Source organism: Syngnathus scovelli, chromosome 6 (assembly GCF_024217435.2).
Source record: "Syngnathus scovelli strain Florida chromosome 6, RoL_Ssco_1.2, whole genome shotgun sequence".
Classification (NCBI taxonomy): Eukaryota; Metazoa; Chordata; class Actinopteri; order Syngnathiformes; family Syngnathidae; genus Syngnathus; species Syngnathus scovelli.
The window spans coordinates 13303221-13330080 of NC_090852.1; the positions used below are offsets into that span (position 1 = coordinate 13303221).

General features: G+C 39.2%; 4 protein-coding genes across 4 annotated transcripts; 1 reads left to right on the forward strand and 3 right to left on the reverse strand.

Annotated features, from left to right (window-relative positions):
* Positions 1-46: 46 nt before the first annotated feature.
* Positions 47-6857, reverse strand: nudt4a (nudix (nucleoside diphosphate linked moiety X)-type motif 4a). The gene is made up of 5 exons (XM_049723291.2): positions 6511-6857; positions 3312-3422; positions 1480-1524; positions 1119-1197; positions 47-892 (listed from the first exon to the last, which is right to left on the reverse strand). Exons 1-5 carry the CDS (start codon positions 6607-6609, stop codon positions 696-698), a joined length of 531 nt encoding a protein of 176 aa, XP_049579248.1. The 5' UTR covers positions 6610-6857; the 3' UTR covers positions 47-695.
* Positions 6858-7813: 956 nt separating this feature from the next.
* ube2na (ubiquitin-conjugating enzyme E2Na) lies at positions 7814-13423 on the reverse strand. The gene is made up of 4 exons (XM_049722886.1): positions 13264-13423; positions 9443-9689; positions 9164-9304; positions 7814-9040 (listed from the first exon to the last, which is right to left on the reverse strand). Exons 1-4 carry the CDS (start codon positions 13291-13293, stop codon positions 9003-9005), a joined length of 456 nt encoding a protein of 151 aa, XP_049578843.1. The 5' UTR covers positions 13294-13423; the 3' UTR covers positions 7814-9002.
* A 1232-nt stretch (positions 13424-14655) lies between these two features.
* Positions 14656-17095, forward strand: c1qtnf13 (C1q and TNF related 13). Its single transcript, XM_049722885.2, has 2 exons — positions 14656-14793; positions 15690-17095. Exons 1-2 carry the CDS (start codon positions 14760-14762, stop codon positions 16715-16717), a joined length of 1062 nt encoding a protein of 353 aa, XP_049578842.1. The 5' UTR covers positions 14656-14759; the 3' UTR covers positions 16718-17095.
* A 593-nt stretch (positions 17096-17688) lies between these two features.
* Positions 17689-25165, reverse strand: nr1h4 (nuclear receptor subfamily 1, group H, member 4). The gene is made up of 9 exons (XM_049722884.1): positions 24978-25165; positions 23174-23548; positions 21928-22068; positions 21380-21513; positions 20463-20555; positions 20202-20301; positions 19959-20105; positions 18128-18241; positions 17689-18036 (listed from the first exon to the last, which is right to left on the reverse strand). The coding sequence occupies exons 1-9, from the start codon at positions 25033-25035 to the stop codon at positions 17798-17800; spliced, it is 1401 nt and encodes a 466-aa protein (XP_049578841.1). The 5' UTR covers positions 25036-25165; the 3' UTR covers positions 17689-17797.
* Positions 25166-26860: the final 1695 nt, after the last annotated feature.

Below are 26860 nucleotides of genomic sequence, written 5' to 3' on the forward strand. Positions count from 1 at the left end.
ATTGACAATTACATTCACAAGCAATTCATGAAGCTTTTTTCTTCAATTTTGATAAATAAATGTTTTATTTTGTTACTCAGATACTCCCAATTCATATGATGCACATTTTTGGGATACATTGAAGCATTTGAAGTGATTTTATTTTTACTTAATTCAGATGTGATTCTAATGTTAATATTAATAGCTGTAGTTTACTTTAGGTTATTTTAATTCACTCTGTATCTTCGCAGTTCACAAAACTAGTTTGGTTTTCTTTCAAGCACATGATATACTCTGCTAATTTGTCAACAAGGCACTTTGAGCATTATGACTTCCTCTGAGAGGTAGCACTTCTCAGTACTGAGCACCAGGAAACCAAGCAAACACTGGCAACAACAACAATCAGATACTGTATTATTAATCAAAAATAAAAATGACCTTTAAAGTGTAGACGCAACACTCTAAAAATAACAAGAAAGCATTGGAGGGACACACAGTTGGTGATGATCACTATAAAAATAAACATACATCTGTAGCCATTATTGAAAAACAATTTGTCACTCTACAAGCCCACCTCAAAATGGGTTTCGAATCACTGTCATTAGCGTCCGTACTTCATGGTATAAAACTGCAAGTCATTTCGGTAACAGTGTGTTTCAGGTAAGTCCATCTTGGAGTACTTCATAATTCTCAATTGACGAGAGGTTTGTGCGGCACTAACAACGTAGTGAGGAAGGAGTGTTGCTGTCCATCACTTGGGAGCCCGGTGCGTTGCCGTTACTTGGGTGACACAGTGGGCTGCAGGTGGAGTTACGGGTGTTCTTGAATCTGTGCAGGTATTCGGCATGGACAGGTCTGTGGCTCTGCAGTACCCTGATGGCGTCATCAACTTTGAACCACTTACGTTTCCTTCCTGCATACAATAGAGACCAGAGCGTATATTTTGAGCATGCTGATTATCCGGTAGAGTGATTAAATCACACTTGTCATGCTTCGGTTTGGTTGTTTATGCGTGACAAACAAAATTTGTTGGATTTTGGTAGTCATACACCCTTATACCTGGTCTTTGAAAATATAAGCAAACACAGACCGCAATCCAAATATCATATTCATGTCCGAGTAAAAGCAGCCTACTGTACCTATGTTGACGGAGTCCTCCCAGTCCTCCAGCATCTCCGTGACAATGAGGATATAGACGTGTGTCCTGTGCTTTCTGTCCTGGTGGTGCGGTAAAGATTTAGATGGAAAGCATGCTTTTAATTTTGCATTTCATGTGTAGCTGTCATACTATACTGTGATTACTGTTCTTGATACGTAGACACAGGAGGAATTCAACAACTTAGCAATAAAAGAGACTGAACATAATATCAAAATAAGAGAACAAGTATGACAACGAAACAAAATTAACCAATTCAGAGCTGTTTTGCATTTTAACAAGAATGATTTTGCTTTTGTGCATGGATTCAATCAGAATTTCCTATGACGGTTTTAGAGGCTTACCTCAAAAATTCCCAGAAGTCTGCCAAGCCTTGCCTTGACCCCAGCCTGTGCACACAAGAAGCAAAACATATTCAGCAAGAAAGGCGTTTGAATTTGAGAAACTACAATTTGGACATGGAATTAGTTTAGCATTTTTATTACTGCTTGACCTCATTAGGCATGGTGGTTCACGAGACGTGAAAACATCAACTGAAATGGTCTTGGACTGATAGTATTGAAGCGCGTTGCAGAGATTTTCAGTCTGTGGCTTCTCAGGCCAACTTTTAGGCAAAATGCTTCAAGTTTCTGTCTGGTGTTGCATATGATGCATTCCAGAGGATTAAGAAATTGTTTGGCAACATGAACCTTTGATGTGTGGTATTTTAAACCTGGCCTTTCGAGCTGCCAGTTTCAGTTCGTAGGGATCAGTCTTACCGGCTGTATCCCAGTTCCCTAAGACACATTGAATGTTTCCTGTGTGTATATATAAAAATCAAAATACAATAAAGTGGAAAATGCTAGCCGTCTGTTGCATCAGCGAAACGACAGCTCATCCAAGAGGCTCGTTACAATACTCATTCAACACACAATTTTGACCTTTCTTCCAGTGCTATGCTATTTTTCATCCAAATTTGAAATAAAAATGCTTTGGAAGATCGTAAAACAACCTTATGACATGAAATAAAATGATAAAGCTATATTGTTATAAATTACATGTATCCATGTTGTCGAGTTGAACTTACAGTCAGTGTATTGTAATATGATGATTTGAAGTTGTTGGTTTGCAGCTCATCTATATTCAGACACGTCTGGTCATAAGCACAAAGTAACCCGAGAGCCTTCCCAAATGTCACTGCCATACTTCAAAGTTGTCAACACGCTACAATCTAAGGCACAACCTCACAACGCAAACCAATCAATCAGTCTGTAGCCAATTGAGGCCTCTTTATGAAACCACAAAGCAATTCAGTAGCTGGACATCAACGCTAAACATTTTTAACAATCGCCTGGGTTGATCGAGTTGCCAATGACATAGTAACTATTCGAGGAATGCGGTATGCGCATGCTGGATACCATTTTGTCTTTGGGTCTCGTGTATACAATATGGTAATGAAGCGATATAGTCAATGTATGTTAAACTCTTTTCAGTTTGTTACCATTAGTGGATGATCACATCGCAAACCTGCATCCACATGTAATGTAATGCTAACGATCACATGATGAGTGGTAGCTAAAAATAAAATTGCAGCTGATATTTTTATTTTTATTTATTTTATATTCTTCTCTATCCGAATTAAACAGTTGGGCAAGTTCGCCATTCAACATGCCATGTTCGCTCTCGTCATTGTCTCGTTGTCACGTTGCTATTCGGCAACGATCCCGGTTTTTCAGAAAGCCTCGTAAGCATGTCTCTTTGTCAATGTTTGCAGATTTTGGAATTCGGTCCACATAAAAGTCGCACCTTATTAAAAGGCGCACCTTCGGTTTTTGAGAAAATTAAAGGCTTTTAAGCGCGACTTATGGTGCAGAAAATACGGTACACACTTTGCACCCTGGGGCTTAAACAATGATGCGGCTACACCTGTGGCTTATAGACAACTGTATTTCCTGTATGCTGTCAGTGGGAACGTTGTCTGTCTGTATGTTGCCTTGTGATTTACTAGTAATCAAGATCAAGGTACATTGTCTCTCACCCCAAGTGAGAATGAATAAGACTCCATCTCACCAGTGAGTACAGGAAATGGATGCAAGCATTAACAATGTTATCTTTACAGTTATCCACATAACAGTATGTGATAATGCTACTGGCAGACGTATGAGTGAGTGTCACTTTTTGAAGATGATGATCTCACCTCCTCATGAACTTCTCTGACAGCAGCTCCATAGGGTTCCTCCTCAGGCTCCACTCCTCCCCCTGGCACAATCCATTGGTCCGGGTATCGGCTGCTGCTCACCAGTAGCACCTACATGTGAGAGAAGACTAATTTCCAAAGTCTGTTCTGATGAATGGACTGGCGAATTTCAAAGTGCCATCCAAATAATAGCAACGTCATGCCTAACTAACTTTGACTGTGGAATAATTCAGAGGAGTAAAGTAAGTAACAGTAAGACATGACATAACCTCATCCACCATATTGTGTGTGGGAAGGATGACAATGGATATGTCAGGTATGTAAACGGTACGACATCATTTTATTTATCATGGACTCTGTTGCAGTATGCAAACTTATCATAACGCTCAAATCGCAAGTTCCACACGGCAGGCATGTTTGATTGGAGCACCACTAGGAGAATATTTAATTTTCTTTCTCTATGGTGATACAGAGAGGCAGGCTGGTTTTCAGTTGTGCTCTTGATGTATTTATTTTTTGTTAAAGGGGAAGTAAACCCCCAAATTGTCTTTGTAATAACATGTTCTGTGCAGCCCAAATAGTTAATAGACAGTGTTTTGATTAATGAGTCATGAGTGGAATATAAATAAAACTGGGAAAATACACCTGTTTTTATCCATCTCAGGAGGTGGCCATCTTGTCACTTGCTGTTGACTGAAAATGACATTACAGTTGCCAGGTCTCAGGTTACAGCCAATCACGGCTGACCACTATTCTGAAAACTGAGATGTGATTGGTTGTAGCCTGAGAGTTGGCGTGATGTCATTTTTAATCGACAACAAGTAGCAAAATGGCCACCTTCCGAGAAGGATAAAAACAGGTGGATTTTGCTGCTTAACTCATATTCCACCAACACAATATGCATTAATCAGAATGCCATGTTTAGACTAGCAGGGTACGTACAACATATTATTGTAAAGAAAATGTTGGGGTTAACTTCCGCTTTAGATACATCTACCTCCATGGTAACATTGTGCAACCTCACAACCTCCAAAGGGGACTAACCAACGTGCGTTTAAATGTGGCTGTATTAAAACGCTCTACAACATTTGAGGGTGGACTGGCTGACTCCAAAATAAAGTGCAATACAGTAATCCAGCTGAGATGTAACAAAGGCATGGAATACCATCTCTAAGTGCTGTTGAAAAATGAGTCTTTACTTTAGCCACCTGTGTAAGATGAAAAAAGTTGGATTTAACAATTTTACCAGTCCAATTTAAAATCACTGTCCAATGTAGCACCCATGTTTAAAACCAAATGATAAACTATTCTCCAAGATCATTGCTCTCATGCTGAAAATGCACAGTTGTACAGTATGTGGACATGTGTGCACACATACTCACTCGGTCAACAAGCTTTTCTAAAACCCCTGGATCAGCAGTTGTCTTTTAGCGTGAAAACAAGAGCGCATAGCAGAGGAGGTGAATGACCCGAGCAGATAGCTTGTCAACAGTGATAGCATACAGTCCTAGTTAACTTCCAGTGCAATTAGGTCACATTTTGTGCATTCAAAAAAGTCCTGGAGTTCAATAATGGTACCTAAGTCATGTCGAGAATGCAAGCCTTTGCTGCAAATTTTATTATAAACCTCCTACTTTAAGAAACGGAGGTCCAGGTTTGTGTGTCCATAAAGACATTAAAAACATTTTCAACTGTGGAGGCACTTGTCAACTTGTCAATTAGAGTGCAGATCAGTGCATGTGGCACATGCAGCAAAAACATTGATAAACAGCGCACCAAAATCATGTTTTCGGGCATAGTCTTAACAGAAATGTGTTAGATCAAAATGAAAAAGGGAACTTTTTTTGTTCATTTATCCTCCTAAACCTTATAGGGCAATGGCTGTCAACCTGGCATTCATACAAGACTCCCCCATAGAAATTGTGACGTGTGCAAATGCCAAAGCAGAATGTTGTGTGACTAGTGAGACGAGAGCTTCTTTCTGCACTGCAATCAGCAATTATGGAAGTGATTTGATCAAAACACAGGACATAGTGAAGAGGACCATCCAGTGGGGAGATATGTGCAGAGATTTGGCAGCGCCGAGGGGGACATGAAAGCAAATCTGCAAGGGACAGCAAGAACCTGCACCTTGTTTCTAAAAATTGCAGCTCATAGGTCACTTGGTGTTAAGCACACTGTGTAACATTCAACACCTCGTCACCCATCCACTGCCACATGTCAAGCACAGCTCAGATCGGACACATCCACTCTGCAGACAAGGACACAGAAGCTATGACTTTTGATGAAATAATAGAGACTATTATATAAACATACAGCTCTTACTTCAAAATAAAATGGATTAATGATTCTCATCTGATGTGCAGTGACTTTCACTAGACTTAATAGCCATTTGAAAGCCTCTTTAACGCACCTAATGTTTTTTGGCAGGTCTGCAGTGGTCATCAAAGATTTCATTGTAGTAACAATTAAAAGCATGACAGATTGGTCGGCTGATATTTTTTTTTAATTAGCAAATATCAAATGATTGAAGTTAATTCGTCACAAAACAAAGATAATGAAAATCAAACCTCCAGCCCAACAAATAGAAAATCTTCAAAATACAGGTTGATTGGATGATATGAACTTAAAGTTTTGGTACACATTAACACATATGTACATATATTTAATTCAATAGGTTGAACAATCAATTGTCAGAATTGTATTCTGACAAATATCGGAATCAGTGTTGGCCTGAAAATGATCTATATTGGCCTGGTAACAATATAGACTTTTTTTTATTATTATTTTGTGTGGCCTTAACTGATTCCATTCCAATTGGGAATAAAATAACCTGGCTCACCATTCACATGGCTGAATAAGACATTATTGACCACAGCATCTGGTACTTCTGCTCAATATGAAGTAAGGTACGAGCTTGATATTTACTAGGACTCAATTTAGGTCTTAATTTGGAAACTTGAGTGGGAATGCTGCTAACAAATGCTTACAGCACAACCATCGCACATTACATTTTATGGTCTCTGGATTATGTCTTTTTAATTTGGTTACACTTTATACATGTCATTGAATGCACTCGGATAAAAAAGAGCGTGCAATTAAGCTATAATGTTTTGAGAACTAAAGTTACGTTATAAAATATGACGTTCTCGATTTTGAACAGTTGTTGAACAACAAAAAGAAGCGGTTACGTTGTTACCTCATCTTCGGATTCGCTGCTGAAACACAAACAAGCTGCTCGTCTTTTGAACCCTTCGCCGTCGTACGTCCTGGTCTTGTTGGTCTTAAACTTCATCATGTAAAATGTTCTCCTCAATGGGGAAACGCATCAAAATAAAGATCAGAGGTTGGTAGTACGTAGAGCTTCAGTCGTCCGCGAGGCCAGAATATGTTACAGTGGCAATTCCAAAATGTGAAGTTGCTTCATTCATTTCTAGACTTTTCTTCATCCGTGTCAGGCTGCAACTGGTCGTTCATGGAACATGGCATGGAAATTAGGTTCCGATGTCACACTCATGTCAGAGGTCCGCGGGCTTCTTTTACGAGTCTGAGTTCGCATAGACATAAATACATAGACATTCGTCTTGGCCAGCTGCTGTCATACGCCAGCGATTCAGCCATATTGGTTGTGGTAAATTCTGTTCCGGTGGCCGGTAACCAAAAACTCGATGAAACACCTTTTTATAAAATTCACATAAGTAATCCTTCTCAAAGCAGATGTTTTAAAAAAAACACGTATGTAATTTTTATTTGATGACGAGCGATGTTTGAGTTATTCTATATTTGGGATGTAGCATCAAGCCAATGCATATACTTTTATACCAGTGACTTACTGTGATTATAAATATTTCCGTATATATTAGATTTCACCAATTCATGATACATTTTTACAATATTTTATAATGGTTAATTACAATCCATGGTAATTGCTCAATCTAACCTGTGAAAAGAAATCCCACAAGATTATCGAAATGTTGTCAAACCGCTGGTAAAGCGTCCAACTTTATGCCACATCCAATATGGCGGCGTCGATTTATAAATGAGTCATCTATATTAATATCTGTTAGTCTGGTCCACAAACAGAGTCTGGAGCGCTATACATACTCTGGAAATGGGTTAAAACGAATTCATGAGATGTACACAATTTACAATGAGAATGACGTTTTTCTCAGAATCCCCTTATTAGTACTGATGTATTGCTTTAATATAAAGCTTGATCACAAAATTTGAGGTATTCATTGTGTCAATGTGCCATCTTGGAAGTAATCACATCTACGATTATTGTAATTATTATTAAAAGTATTCAAGGTGCTCTCTTGTCAAGTAATTGGACAGTTCACATTATTTTGACAGTCTTTAACTCCTGTGAATTCAGAACTTGCAGTGGTTCTATTGTCTTATATAACAATAAATAAAAGCATGTCTGAGGGATGTTTGAAATTGTGACTACTGATCACTGTTTTATTCAACTTAACGGCAAAAAAATCAAACGCAAGCATGTGTTTATTATCTAACGGAGTTTATTTACAGAACTAAAATGTATGCAGATGATCGTTTTCCATAACATTCTCAGAACGGGAAAAAGTTTCCTCCCGGATGATCAAAAATTTACATTTTAACTCGGCTTTGTAGCCACAAATGTCAAGTGTCAAATTCTACACTGACCTAAATTGGAGGAGACTGATCACACCACACCTTAACATCACATAAGACATTCCAATCCTGACTTATTATTAAATAAGGTGAAAGCGCAAATGGAACCCCTGCTTTGTGGATTAATAGCCATTGGGAAGAAGGTCATACACAACTGAGTCATGTAGTGTCAAGACTGAAAATGCACTAGAAGAAAAAAGCTGAGTGGAGTTTAGTATGACTGTACTAAGAAGAAAAAATACATTGAGGACTAGATATTGTAAAGTTAAACAAAACAAAAAAAAGCTCAAACTAAGTCAAGGTCCATAATGTCCATCCTAACAGCACTGACACGCACTTAACACAATTTCCAGCTAGAAGTGGTTAAAAAGTGACGGTGATGTATGCAATTTGTAAAAGGCTCAGTTTTGGCTTTCAGTCCTATTAGCTGTGAGTTTAAATAAGGAGAGCTGTTTTGTGATTGGCCAGAACAAACACTTATCTCCCTCCACGTGGCCGTCATACAACACCACAGATGGTAATAAACATTAGTAGTTGTTAGTTGCTTTTAATCGACAGTGATAAAGGAACACAGTTAAAATAAACATAAAAAATTACTATACTGGCCACAGCGAGCCCTTCATTCCTCACCCTGTTCCACTGCTGTCTCCTCCTTATTACCCTCAAGACTCCTCTCCCCCAAGCAATGATGTGGGATGCAGGTTCCTCCCTCTTGAAAAGCTTAAAAAAAGCAGCAGTTGACAGACTATCGATGTACAAAGAAAGCCAAGGTGAGCTGACCTAAACCTCTGAGCAAACAGTAGTGAGTTATTTAGGACAAAGACGAGTCGTTTTACTAGAATGCATTCACTAATTGCCAGCACTTTTTCCCTTTTCATTATATTCATGTTTATTTATAGCTTAAGTGTGCGTGTGTACGTGTGTTTTAATTTGACCGTGTCCTTCAAATGCAAATAAAGGAGGTATTGGCAGAACATGAGGACTTGTGTTCACACTTGACTTCCGTGTGGGTCTTCACTTGACAGGCTGCTCGTCGCTTCATTTGTTTCCAGCGTAAAGTCTGGTCCATGACTTGGCTGAAGAGGGGTTGAGAAGAAAAAAAATATATAAAGTCGACAAGAATATTTTCAAAAAGGACTATTAGTACAGCTGAAAATCCCACCAGAGTTGTAATTTCATTCAAAGCCAGCAGCTCTTACCCGTCTCTATAGCTTCAGCTTCATTGGTCTTCCATTTCTCGGCAACGTCATTTGCTAAGGGATCATCAGGGTTTGGTGCACTGAGTAATGCCTGGATGGACAGGAGCACCGTGCGAATCTGCAGAGCTGGTGACCATTTATCTGAAATAATTAGTGAATAAGAAGGAAATGAGAACAGAGGAGGCCGATTGAAAAATGTATAATTTTCTATCACTTCTGGCAGGAAGGCTATAATATACACGCTCTTAATGTCAATATGATCATAATTTTTTAACTTACCTTTCAGAATGTCTAAACATATTCTTCCCAGCTTGTCTACATTGGGATGATATATTTTAGTCATGAAGCGAACTTTAGGTGCTGCCATGGGATATTCCTCCGGTAAAAAGAGTTCAAGTTTGAATGTACCCCCCTCAAAAGGTGAGTCCTGTGGTCCAGATATGACCACGTGAAAGTAGCGAGCGTTGCTCTCATCCGGCTCTGCCTGGATACCTGGCACAGGCTCTGCAAACAAGCGCTGCGTTTCCTGGCAAAACAAAAACAAAGCAATGCAAAAATTCCATTTAGCTTTTGCTTTAATCTCATGCTACAAATTACTTGAAAATAAGAGTTTTTGAGAAGTTCCATAGGAGCCAATGTTGTCAAACTGTTCTCTAAATGTAGCTTGTATGCTCAGTCAGTAGGTGGCGATGAGGCGACCTCCATGCGCACTTCCACTGATGTAAGATGAGACTGCGGCAGCCACTCTCATGACGACTCCGTGCAAATTGGCAAATTTTTTATGTCATGGTGTTGTGCAACATCCCAACTCTATTTTGCCATAACACTATCCCTTCACAGTTTTGTTTTCACTCTTGTGCAGCACGCTACTATCACGCATTGGTCATCCAAGAGTAGGTGGCACAACATGGAGCAAAGAATCAATTTGAATTACCGACCTAGTGACGTTGGCAAAGAGCCCAACAATGTCTCTTAAATAAGTATATTTGTGTTTTTACCTGTAACAGTTATTTATTGACTGCAAAGTGCACAGACACAAACTTTAGTTTTTTTCAGAAAACATGCTCCACTGAGGGCTGCGAATGGTGACCCAGTTCACGAGTCAATATTCCCCCCCCCCATTTATTTACAAATGTGGTTGCACTTTAGTTTACATATTTAAATGTTCAGATATTAAGATGTGTTAGTTTGTGCATGATTTGAATGAGGCAAAATAACATGCTTTTTCTCTCAAATATATTGTTAGAATCATTTGTTTCAGATGTGCTATAATTATTTTCTTTATAAAAATTAAATTTGGTGTAAAAAAAGTCTTTTTTCAAACTTGAGTCTTGAAAAAGAGGGGGTCATCTTATAATCAGGGTCGTCTTATATTCGGGCCAATACAGTATTCTGCCCTGCTTTTTCCGTTTTTATCTGACATAGCCAGGAAGCTTCATTTTATGTCCATCGTGGGCCGGCCGAAATGAACAGAATCCGCTAACTAGGAATGAGTGTGTGTTAACTAGTTAACGTACTTGTTTTTGACAGCCCTCTCCTGAATGTAGCTCGGAGTGAAATTCCTGAAATATTTTAGATAACCCACAGACAAAACCATGCAGTGAAAACACAGACAAGAGGGGCTCCCAGTACCAGTCCCACGTGCCAAAGGCTCAAGGCCTCCAACATTCCCGCCTTTTCCCACAAATGTCGGTCTGCGGCTGGCTTAGTCACTCACCTGTAGAGCTTACATTTTTCTGTTCCTATTAGGCTTTCTTCTCTACATGGATAGCCCCCACTCCACACATTGTGGGAAACATTCAACAAGAAAGATTATTTTCTGTCGGTTGAATTATATCGGTACCTCCTGAGTCAAAATAAAATCCATGTATAATTAATGTCGATTGAAATGTATTGAACAAAATAACTTCAAGCAAAATACATTGCAAAAACTTCCATAGCAAACCCATTTTACCCTACATGAAGAATGAAATTATTTTGAATGTAAAAATATTTTCCTATAATGATGATGTGTACAGTGCCTAAACATTTTCTGATTTTCCATGACAACTTTTGCTAATTTCTAGTAAATGCAGTGAGGGGTCCTTTATGACATTTTGCAATAATTAGACCATTTTATCAGAGAATTTAATTTTCGCACTGGCATAAGATTATGTTATCTTGAGGCCAAAAACCTGGCCGCCATACTGTTTTTCTTTCCATTTAATTGTTTTACATTTATGGTCTGAGAATGTTACAATTGCATTGGTGTTGTACTGGTGAGTTCAAACAATCCTGCCAGTGTTAGTCATTTTTGCACATTGAAATCTCTACTTACAAATGTCTATACTCATAAATATTTCGAGAAAAATAATCCTCGAGGAGCCTCGAGATTTTTTTGCCTCCTCTTACGAACCAAATTCAACTTCCAAACCCGTGAGCGACTCGATCAGAGCGTATCTGATGACGTTGTGACTAATTAAGTTAGTAAGTAGGGATTTCACTGTACTTACGGTGTTTGATTTGGCATCTTTATATTTATGGTGTAGACATTTTTTTACTATTCAAATGTTAATTGTAATTATGATATTTAGAGGTTATGATCAGCATGGCGCAAGAGTACTTCCTCATGCAGCACAATAAGGGATGCTGAGTCACATTTTTCGTTTCATTGTTTTGTAAGTATGGCCTAGTATGCATGTTAAATATTTACTGTAATGACTTTACTACTGCAGTTAGCACTTATTGATAGCAATCCAAGTTATACACAAATTCCGGTGAAGTCACAATTATAAACCACCTAGTGTGCGAGCCTAATTGAATTACTTTTATCACAATGCGTGTTTAACATCAAATCCTCAAAATGGTAGATGTTACACAATATTTCAGATGTTGGGAATTGGCTTCTAATTGTGATTAGTAGACATCTTAGTGCGTGGAGTAATGTGTACTTAAAACCGCTGCTTGATATGAAAATGAAGTGTAGCACAATACTTGTATTACGACGTATTTCAAAGGGGCTGCCTAAGAATATGGCATTTGTAGTGAATGGAGAGGCTATATGAGTAGCAACATCTTTGGCTAACTTACTTAGCTCTCTTGGGTGTGCAAACCAAATGATCCAGACCTCCACCGATAACCAGCTTGTTATAGGAAGTGATTCAATTACATTTGGATTTATAAAAGGACTGAGTGGGATAGAGTCAATTAGCCTGGGTTTGATTCTTATGTAGAACACCCCAAGTCAGAAGTTTGGATACATACGACATAAACATAAGATATTTTGGTGCGATTCATTTGAGTTTTTACCAATTATAGTCACCACGAAAGAATGCACAGCATTGTTTGTAATTCATAATATCAACCACTGATGAAGAGTTTGAGTTCTGACTTATCAATTGTTAAAAGGTTCAATTTTGGTGAAACCCTTTTAAATCACGTTTATGCTGATTCTAATGATCGATTCAAATAGGCCTTACAGAATACAAAATTGAGCAGGGCGCTAACAATTAATTTATCATGTTTTATTCCTAAATATATCGTTATTGCTCACTAGGGACAAACATTCGCCCATTGCCTTACTGCAAGAATTAGACTGAAATTAGCACGTAGAAATTGCACCAAAAGGCCCCACGATCAAATAAATTACACGAAAGACATCCAACTTCTAAACGCATCGTTTATATTTGAGTGCAAAACCACTGTTTTGGGTAGGGACAAAATGTTAATGGCGTGGCGAGTTTTCCATTTTTAAACACTCAACGAGGGTAGACCTGTTTAGCATGGTTAGCTTCGTTAGCCTGCTTAGCCAGTGAGGTCGTCAATCCCTACAGCATTCTATCAATGGATTTAAACGAAAACACACAGTTTGTTATGTTTCTTACTATTAGCAGCAATAAACGAGATTAGACGTGGTGGTCACGTTTTAACCAAAACTTTTGCCTGACCTTCTCACGGTAAGAAAACGGAAATCACTTCGGACAACTAACGGTATCGTGGTGAATGCTACCGTTAGCATCAAAAGCCTATATTCGATCTTTTGCGCGTGTGGGCCGAATATGTTGAGCAAAAACCACAAGAAATAAATCACAGGGGTTAATCTTTGAACGTGAATTTGTTACCTTTATAATCCTGCGGGGCAGTCCTGTCATCTTGTCTTAAATGCGAGCTTTAGCTCAGTGAGTGCCTTCTCTCGTTGACAGCACACGCACACACCTACGACTTCCGGGTTCTCTGCGTCATGACCACAGATGGGAGGAAGCACTTGGAGCAAGCCATCTGTTGTGCACACCAATAACAAAATCCGAAAGCGATACTTGAGTAAAAGTAAGATTACCTTAGCAGAAAATAACTTCGATAGTCGTCAAAGGCACCTTGTAGAGTATTTCCAGAGTAAAAGTCTATGAGTAAATGGTGAAGACGTCCGGCATCCTTCTGTGTGCACAGTTTCAAGGTTATTATAATTGACTAAAACTAAAGTTAAAACAATCTAAACAAACACTTAACCAAATAAAAATTAAAAACATATTTTTTACTAAATCAACACTAACTGAACCTTCAAACTAACTACAGTGATCCCTCGTTTATCGCGGATAATTGGTTCAAAAAACCACCCGCGATAAGTGAAATCCGCGAAGTACGTTTTACCAACAGGAAGTACTGGGCAGGCTAACGAGTTAGCGGAAAGATGCTAATTCGCGATCGTGCTAACACGCGAAAACGGACTTCTGAAGGAATGTAAATGAACATTTGGAGTAATACTACATTGTCCTAAAAGTTAGACACATGTTTTCTCAATTTAGAAGTTTTATTTTGACTTTTAAATGTTTGTTTAATTTGGAGAAAAAAAATCCTCGATGTAGTGAAGCCGCGATAAACGAAACGCGAAGTAGCGAGGGATCACTGTATAATTAAAGTGAAGATGTCCTTTGTTTTAATCTTTTTCAAATCATATCTTACAGGAACACACACACGCAAAACACACACTTATATATACATATATTGCTGTGTCCCAATTTCTGACTCGAGGTCGGCGATATTTTATGAGCTGTTACTGACTGTATTAAGCCTGCATGTCTGTATGAATCACTGCCAGCCGTCCCAGTTATTACAATCTGAAATGACAGTGATAAAAGATTGATTGCCTGATACTTTGATTTCCTCATAATGTAGATGTCAATATGTTATTTATTTAGAGAAATGAAGACAAAATGAATATAAGTAAATGTAATCTTATTAATAAGGGCACTTAATAATGTAAAAGCACAATTTAAAGAAACCAAAGCTAGAAAATAAAATTTCAAGTGAAATGTGTGCCTTGGCTAGTCTTTCTATGGGCCCGCTCTATCACAGTTCGTTTTCTTTTAGACAAAACAAAGGTTGAATTACACTTTCACCCAAATAAGGGCACGTAAAATAATCCTTGAATTTGTCCTTTTTTATGCTCTGCAGGCTAAACATTGGAGGATGGTGTGAAGCTCCTCCTCTCCATAAATGCATGGAGACAAAAGGATCGGCCGTTTGCACTTCAGGCCCGTTATGAGAACTTATTGGGGCATTTGAAGTTGAGCAACGATCACTTCTTTGGAACTCCGTCTTTTTTGTTCCCTTTAGGAAGATGGTAGGAATTCATACTCTACATTGCTCAACAGGTGAGTGTTATATTTTTATCAAGAATTTTCCCATGGACCATAATAACCTGACATGGCAGATGGATTGCTTTAACAGAGATGTACAAAATTATATCTCGTAAAAAATAGTTAGAATGTTGAGCTGTATTTTTTTGGTAGGATGACAATGATACATGTTTAATTATTGTGGCGTAATTAGACGACAGGTTCAATTCAATCCATTATTGACTTTGTTGAGTCTAGCATTAAGAAAATTTTACTTTGTTGAACATTTTGCATGGTATTTGTTCTTTCTTTTTCTTTTTTTTTTCTTTTTATAGACGTAAAGATTATTTGACTCCTAGTATTTTTTTAACCGCTCATCGAGTTCAAGTTTAAATTACTACTTGTGTTAGGTGATGTCATAGGGTCAAAATATTTCTGCTTTTGCTATGTAATAAGTATAATTGTACTTATTTTTAGATACATTTTAATCCTCTGTCAAAATCTGATTTAATTTTCTCAAATATTGTGACCTGAAACTAGTTGGGAATTTATGTCTTTGATAGGAAACACATTAAACAATAAAAAAATATAAACAGTACAATGAACATTTCATGTAAAATAAAAAAGTTTCATTTGTTATACTTAGCGAATAGCAGTCATTCCATTCCAACCCACCTCACCAAACTCTTCTAAAGATGTCTATTGTTCACCTCACACAGGAGGAGATGATGCAGAACTTAATTGAGTCCTATGTGTTCACAGAGAGCACAGACAGTATCAGCCACAGTATAAAGGGGCGACTGCTCACACCAATTCAGTTCGCCATGTTCCTTCTTATGATTGACATTAACTTGCGCTGCCGATACTCAATCTGACACACTCAATCACAGTGGTATGATTCTTTGCCCTGCGCTTTGTTTTTCCCTCTACAGGTGAATGGGCCCCCCGATTTTATCTTGTAGCTTTATTGATAGTGAGCACCTGTGGCCCAAGCTCCCCCCAGCGTGCCCCTCCAGTGACAACAGGTCCGCGCTCAGCTTTCTCTGCTACGCGTACCAGCAGCATACTGGGGGGCAAGCAGAGTGTCGTGACCTTTAACAAGCTCTTGGTCAACATCGGAAGGGACTTCAATCCAGACACTGGTTACTTTCGTTGCCGCCTCCCAGGAGTGTACTACTTCTCCTTCTCGATGGGGAAATTCCCAAACAAAATGCTCTCCGTCATTCTGGTGAAAAACGGGCGGGAGGTGCAGGCCATGGCTTATGATGATTACCGCAAGAAGGGCAGAAAAGTTCAAAGTCAAAGCATAATGATCGCATTGGAGGAAATGGACACAGTGTGGTTAATGTTGCAGCAGAATTCTCAGTATGCTTTGTATAGCAACGCCGGCCCTTACGTCAGCTTCTCTGGTTACCTCGTCTATCCCGACACCTCTCCAAGCAGCTACATCAGCAACCACCTGATGCCTCACCCAGACTGTCCCCCTCAGGTCAGACATCAGCCATTTGAGCAGCCCAGATCAGCCTTCTCTGTGGCACGGACATCCACGTTTATAGGCCAGCGTCGCAAGCAGCAGCACAAGTCACCTCTGACCTTTGATGTAGAATTCGTCAACATCGGGGGCCATTTCAATAAATCCTCGGGCAAGTTCACCTGCCGCTTCCCCGGGGCTTACTATTTTGCATTCACAGTGGGTAAACACCCTCGGAAGGCTCTTTCTGTGAAGCTGATGACTGGAGAGGGCGTGGTACAGGCCATGGTGTTTGACGACGATACGTCCAAGAGACGGGAGATGCAGAGTCAGAGTTTGATGCTTTTCCTTCACAAGGGCGACACTGTGTGGCTGTACAGTCAGCAGGATAATCGTTACGCTGTATACAGCAACCAGGGGAGGTACACCACCTTCTCAGGCTTCTTGGTGTATCCCGAGGCCAACTCACTCACATACACACATAAATAAGCACAGAACAGTAAATGCCACCGTTGTTTTTTTTACTTTTATGAGCAAATAGTCAAGTAGTCAAACAAAAAGAGTTTTGCTATTTTATTTTATTTGCAAAATTTCAGAACTAACCAAAGGTAATTGCATTGTGTGAGCTATAAGCAAATATCTCCACGAGGTGGTGCTGTGACACAGTTATCAATGTTCTTGAAAAAAATGCTACGTACATGGAGCTATAAAATAAAACGGTGTAAGGGCATGACGCCAATCATGTACATTTTGTATAGTTATCTTGTGAGTTGGTTGAATATGTGAAATTACTGTAATATCATTTCAATAGTGATATTTTTAATTATGTGTATTCAATGTATGAATAAACACATTAGAAATCCACAAGTTATTTTATTTTATTTCTTGACCGTACAGTATGGTACAGTATATGGAGCTGGACTGATCAGCAATAAGAAATTAGATTTTAACCTACTATGTCATTTCTACATACAGTACGATAGTTATTACAAGAAATACATTTAGAGATATTGTGCAGCAGCTAACCTACCGCTGAATAAAAGTAGTAGGTAGTTCACCATATAACCACATCAGAAATTAAAATTCCATCGAATTTTAATAAATAGAAAGAGAATGTCAAAATTCCAAAATATGTGGTGAGCATTTATTCTCCTTGTGCTTGCGTTTGTTACATCAGGGTACCCAGATTTTTTTTCCAACATTCCAAAAGCATGCACGTTAGCTTAAGTGAAGATTCTAAACTGTCCATAGATGTGAATATGCATCTAAGTGTGGTTTGTCAATAAGTGCCCTGTGATTGGCTAGCAGCCAGTCCACGGTGTACCCCACCTCTTGTTGGTAAACTGGGTTCATCTCGCCCTAATTGAGGAACTATAGAAATGGATGGTTAAAAAAAATAGATCAGAAGACATAATAATATATAACGGTATTTGTTGAGAGTAATCAGGTACTATCAAGCAAAACAGTTGCACGGGAGTTTATTTAAAGCTTGTGTACCAGTTGATATGCACCATTGTGGACCTTGACTTTTAAGTTGAAAATGTTCATGTTACATCGCGTGAGGTTTATTCACTGCACGTCCCAGATCTCACAGAGTAGAGGTGTGAATTTATGATCGTTCATTCTCCACGACATAAGCATTTCTGCATGATAGTGGTTGAGTGTTCTCAGCTCGGTCAACCGGCCCAGCAGCCGTGCAAAGTACTGAGGATCCTGCGGATGCTGCAAAATGCAAAGCTTCCTCAGTACGTCCAGCATAGGTTCCTGCAGGTTCTCGACAGCCTTTTGATCCTTTACGTAAGGCCGATCTAGAGTAGGATTCATTACATAGTGAAATACTTGAATGTTCACGTTTGTGACACAAGAAGGCTGCGTGTGTAGCAGCTAGCAGCCACTCACCTGGTGTCAGGATGGTTATGGCTGTGAGGAGAGCTTGCTCCTCCTGCACCATGTGGAGTTCACCAATACTTTTGTAAAAGTTAAACATTGGTGTGATGAACTCCTCTGAAATGCCTGAAAGACAACAGCGCAAAGAAAGCAGCTTTACAAACAAACAAATAAATAAATAAATGAATGATGGATGGATGGATTGTTCCTGTTTCTATATTATTGTCTTGCTCAAACAGTTGTTAAAAGTTACTTGGAAATGAAGTTTTATTTAAATTTTGTGCTCGTTTTAGTCTCTCACATAAGAAGCTGTATAAAATGGAATGTCTGTCCGCTCGGACACATCAGCGAGCATTCAGAAATGCCAGCAGGGCCCAAAAGAGAAATTTGAACAATAGCACTCAAGATGTTTGGATAAGGAACAATAGTCTCCTCCGACCGTTTTGCTTCTTTGGTCTTCTTCCCTGGCCTTTATGTGTGAATGTCTGCTGACCACCAATCACAGCTCATCATCAGCTATCATTCTGTCAACTGTCCATCTTGACACATGGACTAAATAACAAGCTTTGTGCAAAAGCAGGTGGACATCCTTGACTGGTTGCTAACCAATCACTGGGCACATATAGAAAAACTACGATACACACCCACATTCACACCTGTGAGCCATTTAAAGTCTTCAATTAGCATAATTATGCATGTTTTTCAAATCTGCAAAAAAAAACAGAATAACTCCCACGAGCACAGAGAGAATATGCAAATATGCAAACGCCGCACAGGAGTCAGGAGGAGCGTGCTCATTCGACTCTTTGTTCAGGGACACAATGCTGTCCGATGTCAGTTTGCCATTCAAACGGCCAAGTGGACAGTCTAATTTCTTTCATTTGACTTATTCACTGATCTCCAGGAGCTAAGTGACTTCACATGTAATGAGTGGTCACGCCTTTACATTGAATTCTAAAGTAATACAGTACATACACTGCCAAAGTGTATTGCCAACTACTGACTATGTGCAAGCATGGGTTTGTTTTTTTGTTTTTTGGTTACTTTGTATTTCAGTGTGAATGGAATTTTAACATACTTTCGACTATACATAAAGTAGGGGTGTTAAACTCCTTTTTTTCGCAGGCCGCATTATAGTCATAGCTTCTTTCGGAGGGCCATTATGACTGTCAACCCAAATAAATGTATGAGCATCTCATATTATATACAGTAAAAGCTACAAAACAAACTGACAAATAACTCGTTTTCAAATCAGACGAGTAAAGGCTGGTCAAATATTTAAAACAAAAGATATTATTAAAAGTGAAGACAATTTGCAATTCTAGTAATGACACACAGATTTGATGCACAATTTGTCTTGGCGGGCCACATAAAACGATGTGGCGGGCCGTATCTGGCCCCCGGGCCTTGAGTTTGACACCTGTGACATAAAGCGTGAGAATGATTTAAATAGGTTACTTCCCTATAAATCTTTCCTACAATATTCACTCTTACTTGCCAGCAATGCCCCCACCCCACACACATACACAGGCGCGGGCGTATGCGTAGAACTAAATGGAACATAACCCAGAAGGGGAATGTGTCCCACTGTAACCAAAACCAGCTGAGAGATCAACAAGTCACCAAGATGTACGTCTCAGCTGATGAATTATACACATGGAGCATCTGACTCCAACGGCCACAAGATGCATCAATAGCTTGTTGAAGGATAGCATTTGTAATTGTAAGTCTTTTTTGTTGAGGGGTCAATTTAGTATTTTATAAATTCCTGAAAGAAATTCATAAAAAAAAATAAAAAAAAAGGTATTCAGACTATGACACTACTTGTGTGGGAGGGACTGACCACTTTTACGTATCCTTTCCTCCAAGACTTCAGTGTGTCCACTGGGCATCTTTCGGCTAAACACTTGAGCAGAGCGCAGAAACATGGCTTCTACTGCTGAACCTTTAAGCAGAGCAATCTGATCTTCGTGATCCAAAGACACAAAGCCTGTGAGAAACGTCATGGAAAAAAAGAACACAATTCATCTTTCTGTTTTGGTTTTTCTTGTAAAACAGAAAGGTTTTGTAAAGGAGTGAATAAAACCTGGGATATTTTTTGTAAACTCCACGAGAACCTGGACTTGACTTGTTGCCATTTCTGTCAAGAGGAGAAAATTTTCTTCAGCACTGTACTCCTCTTGTAGCTAGTATGAGAAAACAACAGTCATTTGAGATGAGAATGAAAGTAAAAATAAAAAGTAAGAAGGATTTATACAGTAGTGAGCACTTGGGTTGATTGCAAAAAAAGACCAAAACATTTTTGTACTCTATGAATAAAAAGAGAGAGCAAATGAAAGCACAATACCAGCTTTTTGGTGACTTCTTGGGGAATTTGATGTCTGTTGTAGGCATCTAAAATGGCCTTTATGAGTGCCTGCTGCTCTTCAGTAATTTTTTCCTGGAAACCGACAGGGCGAGTAAAACTATGAATTCGTATACTACAATTTTTAATGGTGTTAGATTTTTATTTATTTATTTATTTATTTTGCTAAGCTACAAAAAGCGACATGTGCAAATTAAAGGAGCCCTATCAGGCTAAATCACCTTTTTTGGAACTTTTTGTCATGTTATAATGTTAATTCCTCATCCTAAACACCTCCCAGTGGTGTTTTCCTGCATTCACCCATTTTGGATTATTCTTGCTCATTCATCCTCTCTAAGCACCATCCTCTCCCTATTCAAGAAAACATCCAGGTCCTCACTCTGTGACATAAGAAAATGAAGAACCACCCTTGAGACCGCCCCTGCAGAGTTAACAAATGCCCGGTTCCTCATAGCAGCTGTCCCTGTGGCTGTTCCGATTTTGGTGCATTCAAAAAACTACCAAATGTTTCCACCTACATCCTGCAGTGTACTGAAATTCTAGTCATGGCTGTTTGGTGCATTAAATTGGTTTTTTTCTTTGTGCTTATTTTGAGATGTCCCGCTTTGTGAATGTTCATTGAATGCACCTTGAGTCTACCAACCTGTAGTGAACAAAGACGTCTTACTTCCAGCCAACAAAAGAAATCAAATTTCATGAAAAAATAAATCGCCATTGGGCTATAAGTAATAAACAGAATAATCATCTACGTGTATGCCTATAATTAACCGTGGAAATTTTAAAATAGCATGATACAGCTCCTTTAATAAATCATTGGTGTTTATATCCTTCATTATTACAACATATATTTAATAAAACTACCAAAAATGGATAATATTGTTTTGTGCAAACAATAGTACCTTTGACAGTTTGCTGGTTGATGTGACTTGTTTGTTGTCTGCCCCCTCAGTCTCATCTCCAGTCAACTGTCCTGGGGAGGCTTTGGTGTTCTTCCGCAGCCTTTTCGATTTGCACTGGATCTCAGTAAGCAGGCCTGACAGAAAATGACATTTTAATTTTTCACTTCAAGGTCAAAAATCATTTTGGTGTTAAGAGTATGGCCTCTATTTTAGAAAAGGCCTTTATTTCGAAACTTGTATAAAAACAAACCTCAACTCACTGCTGTCGAATCACTGGTGGATGGAAAAGTTTAACAGGGGATTTTTAAACTTTATTCTTATAATATTCCATCACTCATTCTGGAAAATATATTTAATTCTCTAAAAAAAAAAGACTACATTCTCGACAAACAGAATACATAATACTTTATGACAAAGTTTTCAGGGGCCCTAAAGGTACAGCTTGTGAACCCATAGAGGACCCCAGTTTGAGAACTACGAGCCCAATTTAAGTCCTGCCTACCTAATTCTTTCACCATTGCTTGGTACAAAAAATAGTGAATGCTCACATTCTGCCAACATGCCCATCTCCTTGCATTTCCTGAGTCGACATTCCTGGCATTTCCTGCGCATATACATGTCCATCTCACAGTTTCCTCCGCTTTTGCACTTGTAGACCGCATTCTTTGTAATGCTCCGTCTGAAGAAACCTTAAAATGGTGGGAAAAAGACAGAGTTAAGTAACGAAGGCATGCACTTCATTCTTCGGAAACAGTTTAAGATACAGCCTAATTGGTTGAAAGTGTAAAGTGAAACCACAGTAGAGGTCTTTATTTAACCACAAAGAAAAATGTGTGAACCTCACTGTCAATTTTTAATGGGTGAATTTAAACATTATAGCAACGCTTCAAAATCATGAAAAATCAAGCCGTTGTGTCTGCTCTCAAACACTGAAGACTTGTTTGTTGCAAGTGTTGAAACCACTCCCCGCTCAATTGACAACTGTCAATCAAAAGCTACTACTATGTACTTGTCTACAAAAAATGGATCCTACTACATCTAGGCTTGGTGTCACCATTTTTTTTAAGCTTAAGTTACTTCTGGGTACAGACTCATTCAAAGTGACATACTAGTTTGACACAGTTTTGAAACTACCAATTTGCTCAACTTACTTTTACTAACATGATTATTTTCTTTTCTTTATTAATTTTAATGTTCATCATTATTTCTCAGAATAAGTAGCAAAAAATAAATACGCAATATGCAACACTATATACTTATGTTGTTACAATATGCAACACTTGCCCCCCTGCTGAGAATATTATTATTACACACTCCGGCTTGCACAGTACATACGCATGCATACACAAAGGATGAATTTGAAACAGTTACAGGACATTCTGATTCAGCACAATGGCAGGGAATAATGCAACGTAGCTCATGTTTCTCCTGTATTGTACTGCAGAAAGTCGAGAGGAAACCTAGCACCACGGAGAGCAGAGGAGGGAGACCTGAACCTTTTCTTAGTCCAATGATGATACCGCACTCTTAACATTGTTTAATATCACCGAGTGGAATTACCTGTACACTCAAACCCTTAGCATCTACCACAAAAATAAGTCAGTTAACCCCTACGAGCAGTTTTGCTACCAAACAGGTGAATGTCTGGACAGTCCACACCTGACAACAACAACTGTATTCACCCACCAGAGGCATCAATAGCGAAAGAAAAGCCTTGATAAACTTGATAATAAATGGTGTGTATTTTATCATTTTTTTGGAAGGGGGACGTCATGTACTGTACTGTACTCTCACCTTTGCAGCCTTCACAGGTGAGCGCATTATAGTGGTAGCCAGACGCCTTGTCTCCACAGACAACACATAGCTCCTCCCCTTTGCTGCGTCCAGTCTGTGACATGTGCCGGGCCCTCTTGCACACAACAGGCATTCCAGCAGAGACCTCCTCCCTATCACCGTCATACCTGGCCTCCAAAGTTCCTTTTCTCAGTTCATACAGGCCAGTGTGGGAGTACCATTCCTCTCCGGTGTATTGGGGGTAGTAGTTCTGACTACAGTAATATGGTGAAGGCACGCTTGGCTCCATGCTGGTGTACTGCATGCCCGGGTAGCTGCTGAACGGTAACATGTCAGGGTCTTGTAGCAGAGGACTGCTCTGATCTGCCAGAATATCTAGAAGAACAAGAACAGCATGAGAAAACAACTCAGGGTCACTGTTTAGATCAGGGGTGTCAAACAAATTTTTTTCACGGGCCGCATTGTAGTCATAGCTTCTTTCGGAGGGCCATTATGACTGTCAACCCAAATAAATGTATGATCACCTCATATTATATACAGTAAAAGCTACAAAACAAACTGACAAAACAAACTGACAAATAAATCGTATTCAAATCAGAAGCATAAAAACTGGTCAAATATTTAAAAAAAAAGATATTATTAAAAGTGAAGACAATTTGCAATTCTAGTAATGACACACAAATTTGATGCACAATTTGTCTTGACGGGCCACATAAAATGATGTGGCGGGCCGTATCGGCCCCGGGCCTTGAGTTTGACACCAGTGGTATAGATGCTTTTGTGTATACCTGGTATGAAAAACATTTGTATGCTTCCAACTGTGTTTTAAGATTCTTATGTATGGTAGTAAAGAATTTGAGAGCCCAGACCTCATGCCCATCTAGAGCCAGAATAGACATTGTAGAAGTGAATGGAATAACACAGTCAGGTAGGTTCAGAGTAACCTATTGGGTGAAATGTGAAATGTCCCTTTTTTTTTAGGTGAAGGTTCAACTGTAGCTCAGGCAGCAATTCTTGTCAGGAATGTGGCAAAATGGTGTATACCCTTTTTCCACTGATAAATTTGCCGTGTCTGGTGCACGATGCCCTCCATCGGACACAATTAAATGCTTATGATGTGACATAATTTCTTCTAAAAGAAGCTTGTTGATTATTTTTGTATGACAGATTACAGTTTAGTCCATTTTTAGTGCAGTTAGAATAAATTGTTCCTCAATTTTGATAGAGCCTTAAATTATATCATTCCACTTATTACAAATGATGGATTTACACGTCTGTTTTAATGAAGCTGATTGTACATGGGTTTTCTAAGAAATGCAGAATCCTGGTGGTTTATAATCGCATACCATTGAGCTATGCAAAACTCAGACTGTTTCATTTCATGTAAATCAGTGAAAGCGACTGACAAAAATATCTGAGCCACCATTACCGTGTTTCCACAAGCTCCATGGACAACATAGTATTTCAAAGTTGATAACAATCGATTTGAACTTGTGATTTCTCTGTAGCGGAATCTAATCAAATTCTTTGAAGCTCTTACACAAAGAACCAGCTAAGCAATACTATGCAAGATCCACACCACATACTGTAAGGCCATAAATCATTAACAACAAACTCTCACAGAGCACACCATGTCTCTGGAGTGACATGTAACACATTTCCAAACACTCTGCTCTGTGGAAACTGAAGATGTGACGATATTAAAAATGCCCAAAAAGAACGATTAACACATATCAGGTGAACCATTATCACATACTACATAGAAAAGCATAGCATTTTGTCAAACATACAATAGAGCACTAACCTCTTGAAGATTTGGTTCTGACGAGCGCCATATCGGAGATTCCGAACACACGGACCATTCAAAGTATAGTACATACTGTTACAGCGACACACTGCTTGTTTCTTTGTAAGTTTACATCTTCTTTCAGAACAGAAGCAAGAGGCTCCAAACAACTTGGCGTTTTCACGAGACATCCCAAGAGGCGCAAAGGTTGCCAGAGCTACTCATTAACTAAGCAATCCCTTTCTTCTTTACAGGTAGCATGACAGTATGCGAAGTCACCTGAACATTAGGGCAATGGAAATGGCTACTGGTTATGAGTAATGAACGAGAAGCCAGGGATGATAGTGAGCTGCTTTTTGGAATGGATGTTGTCGCACCAATTGATTCAAACAGATCAGTAGTTGGATTAAAAATAGATGATATGAAAAGTTTTGGGTGGTGCATCCAGCCTTATTGAATTCACATTTATGATTAACAATTCTAGTCTGAAGTCTAAATCTCACTGAGCACGAAGCTTAGTATTTTCGTCAGGGTTCATTCAAGGATGCAAAGACCTTTGCCAGACATTTGCCAACAGTTTTAATAGTCTTCAAGAGTTTTTCTTGTCGCAAAGACATTCTTTGCAACAATAAAAACTGTTTGCAACCTTTTAGGAACCCCACTGAAATTCCTACATTCTCTATGTGTGCAAACCCTCGCGGCCCAGCAAAGTAGGGGCTTTAGCCATTTAGTGAACGGCCAAATAATCAAACACACAAGCAGAAAATGGAAACAATCTCAAAGAAAATGGAGCAGACACTAACACGGAACTATGGCCAACATGACTACAACTCTGGGTGTCACGCGTTAGGTCACGCCCCTTACAGACACACAGCACAGTGTACTGGAGTGTGTATGTGTGCGTGTGTGTGTGTGTGTGTGTGTGTGTGTGTGTGTGTGTGTGTGTGTGTGTGTGCATGTGTGTGTGTGTGTGAGTGAGGTTATTTCTTTACATTCTTCTTCATTGGGTTATGTTTGCTGACAAAAGAATGAACAGAAATCCAAATCAGTTGCCTATATATTAGCAAATATGTGTCTCATGCCAAGCAGACTTACCAAATAAATGGGAGTTCTCTGAGATGGGAAATTCATCTGTAGGTGGGATTTGTAGTGGTCCCACCACATCAATGTCGGGGCCCACCCACTCATTCATGAAGGAAGCTTGTTAGGCGAAACTGAGCCACGCGGACGTTTTCCGTGTCCGTTTCCCACTGTAACAAGAGCGAAGATCTCTTCAACACTCATCTGGGTCCGCCTGTAGCAGCCAGTGACACATTCATTGAAAAGTAATTAAGTAGGAGCTTGTGAGTGTGGACATCAACAAACCTGTCGAGTGTTCTCTCCCACACAGGGTTGAGCTGTCTGCAGGGAGGTGGCAGATGAAGGTCATGAAAGAAACAAGTGTTACTCCACTGTCTGTACAATGTTGGAGGTTTCCTAACAAACTCTCTCTACTCTTTCTCCAGCGTTGTGAGACTAACTGGACACTTTGCTAATTTTACCTGCACAATCTAATGCAGCAATATTGTTTGTATTATCACACAGCAGCTGTTGACTAGCCTTTGCTAATATTAGTTTTTGTCCATTTTTATCAACTCCGTCAGAGGTATCACTTAAATAAATGGGTTTGTTAATAGCAGCAGTGGTTAGTAGGCCGCCTCACAATTCTGATGGTCTTGGTTTGAACATCGGCTTCCCTGTGTGGTAACTGGTAAGTTAGCGCACGTTCTCCCCTTTGCTTGTTTTCATATCGATGAGAATAAAAGGCCAAAAAAGCAGTGAGGTCAAGGCATTATATTTGGACATATTGAGACAACAATCAGAATGCTCCTGACATCACATGGGAGATTATTTATGGACCT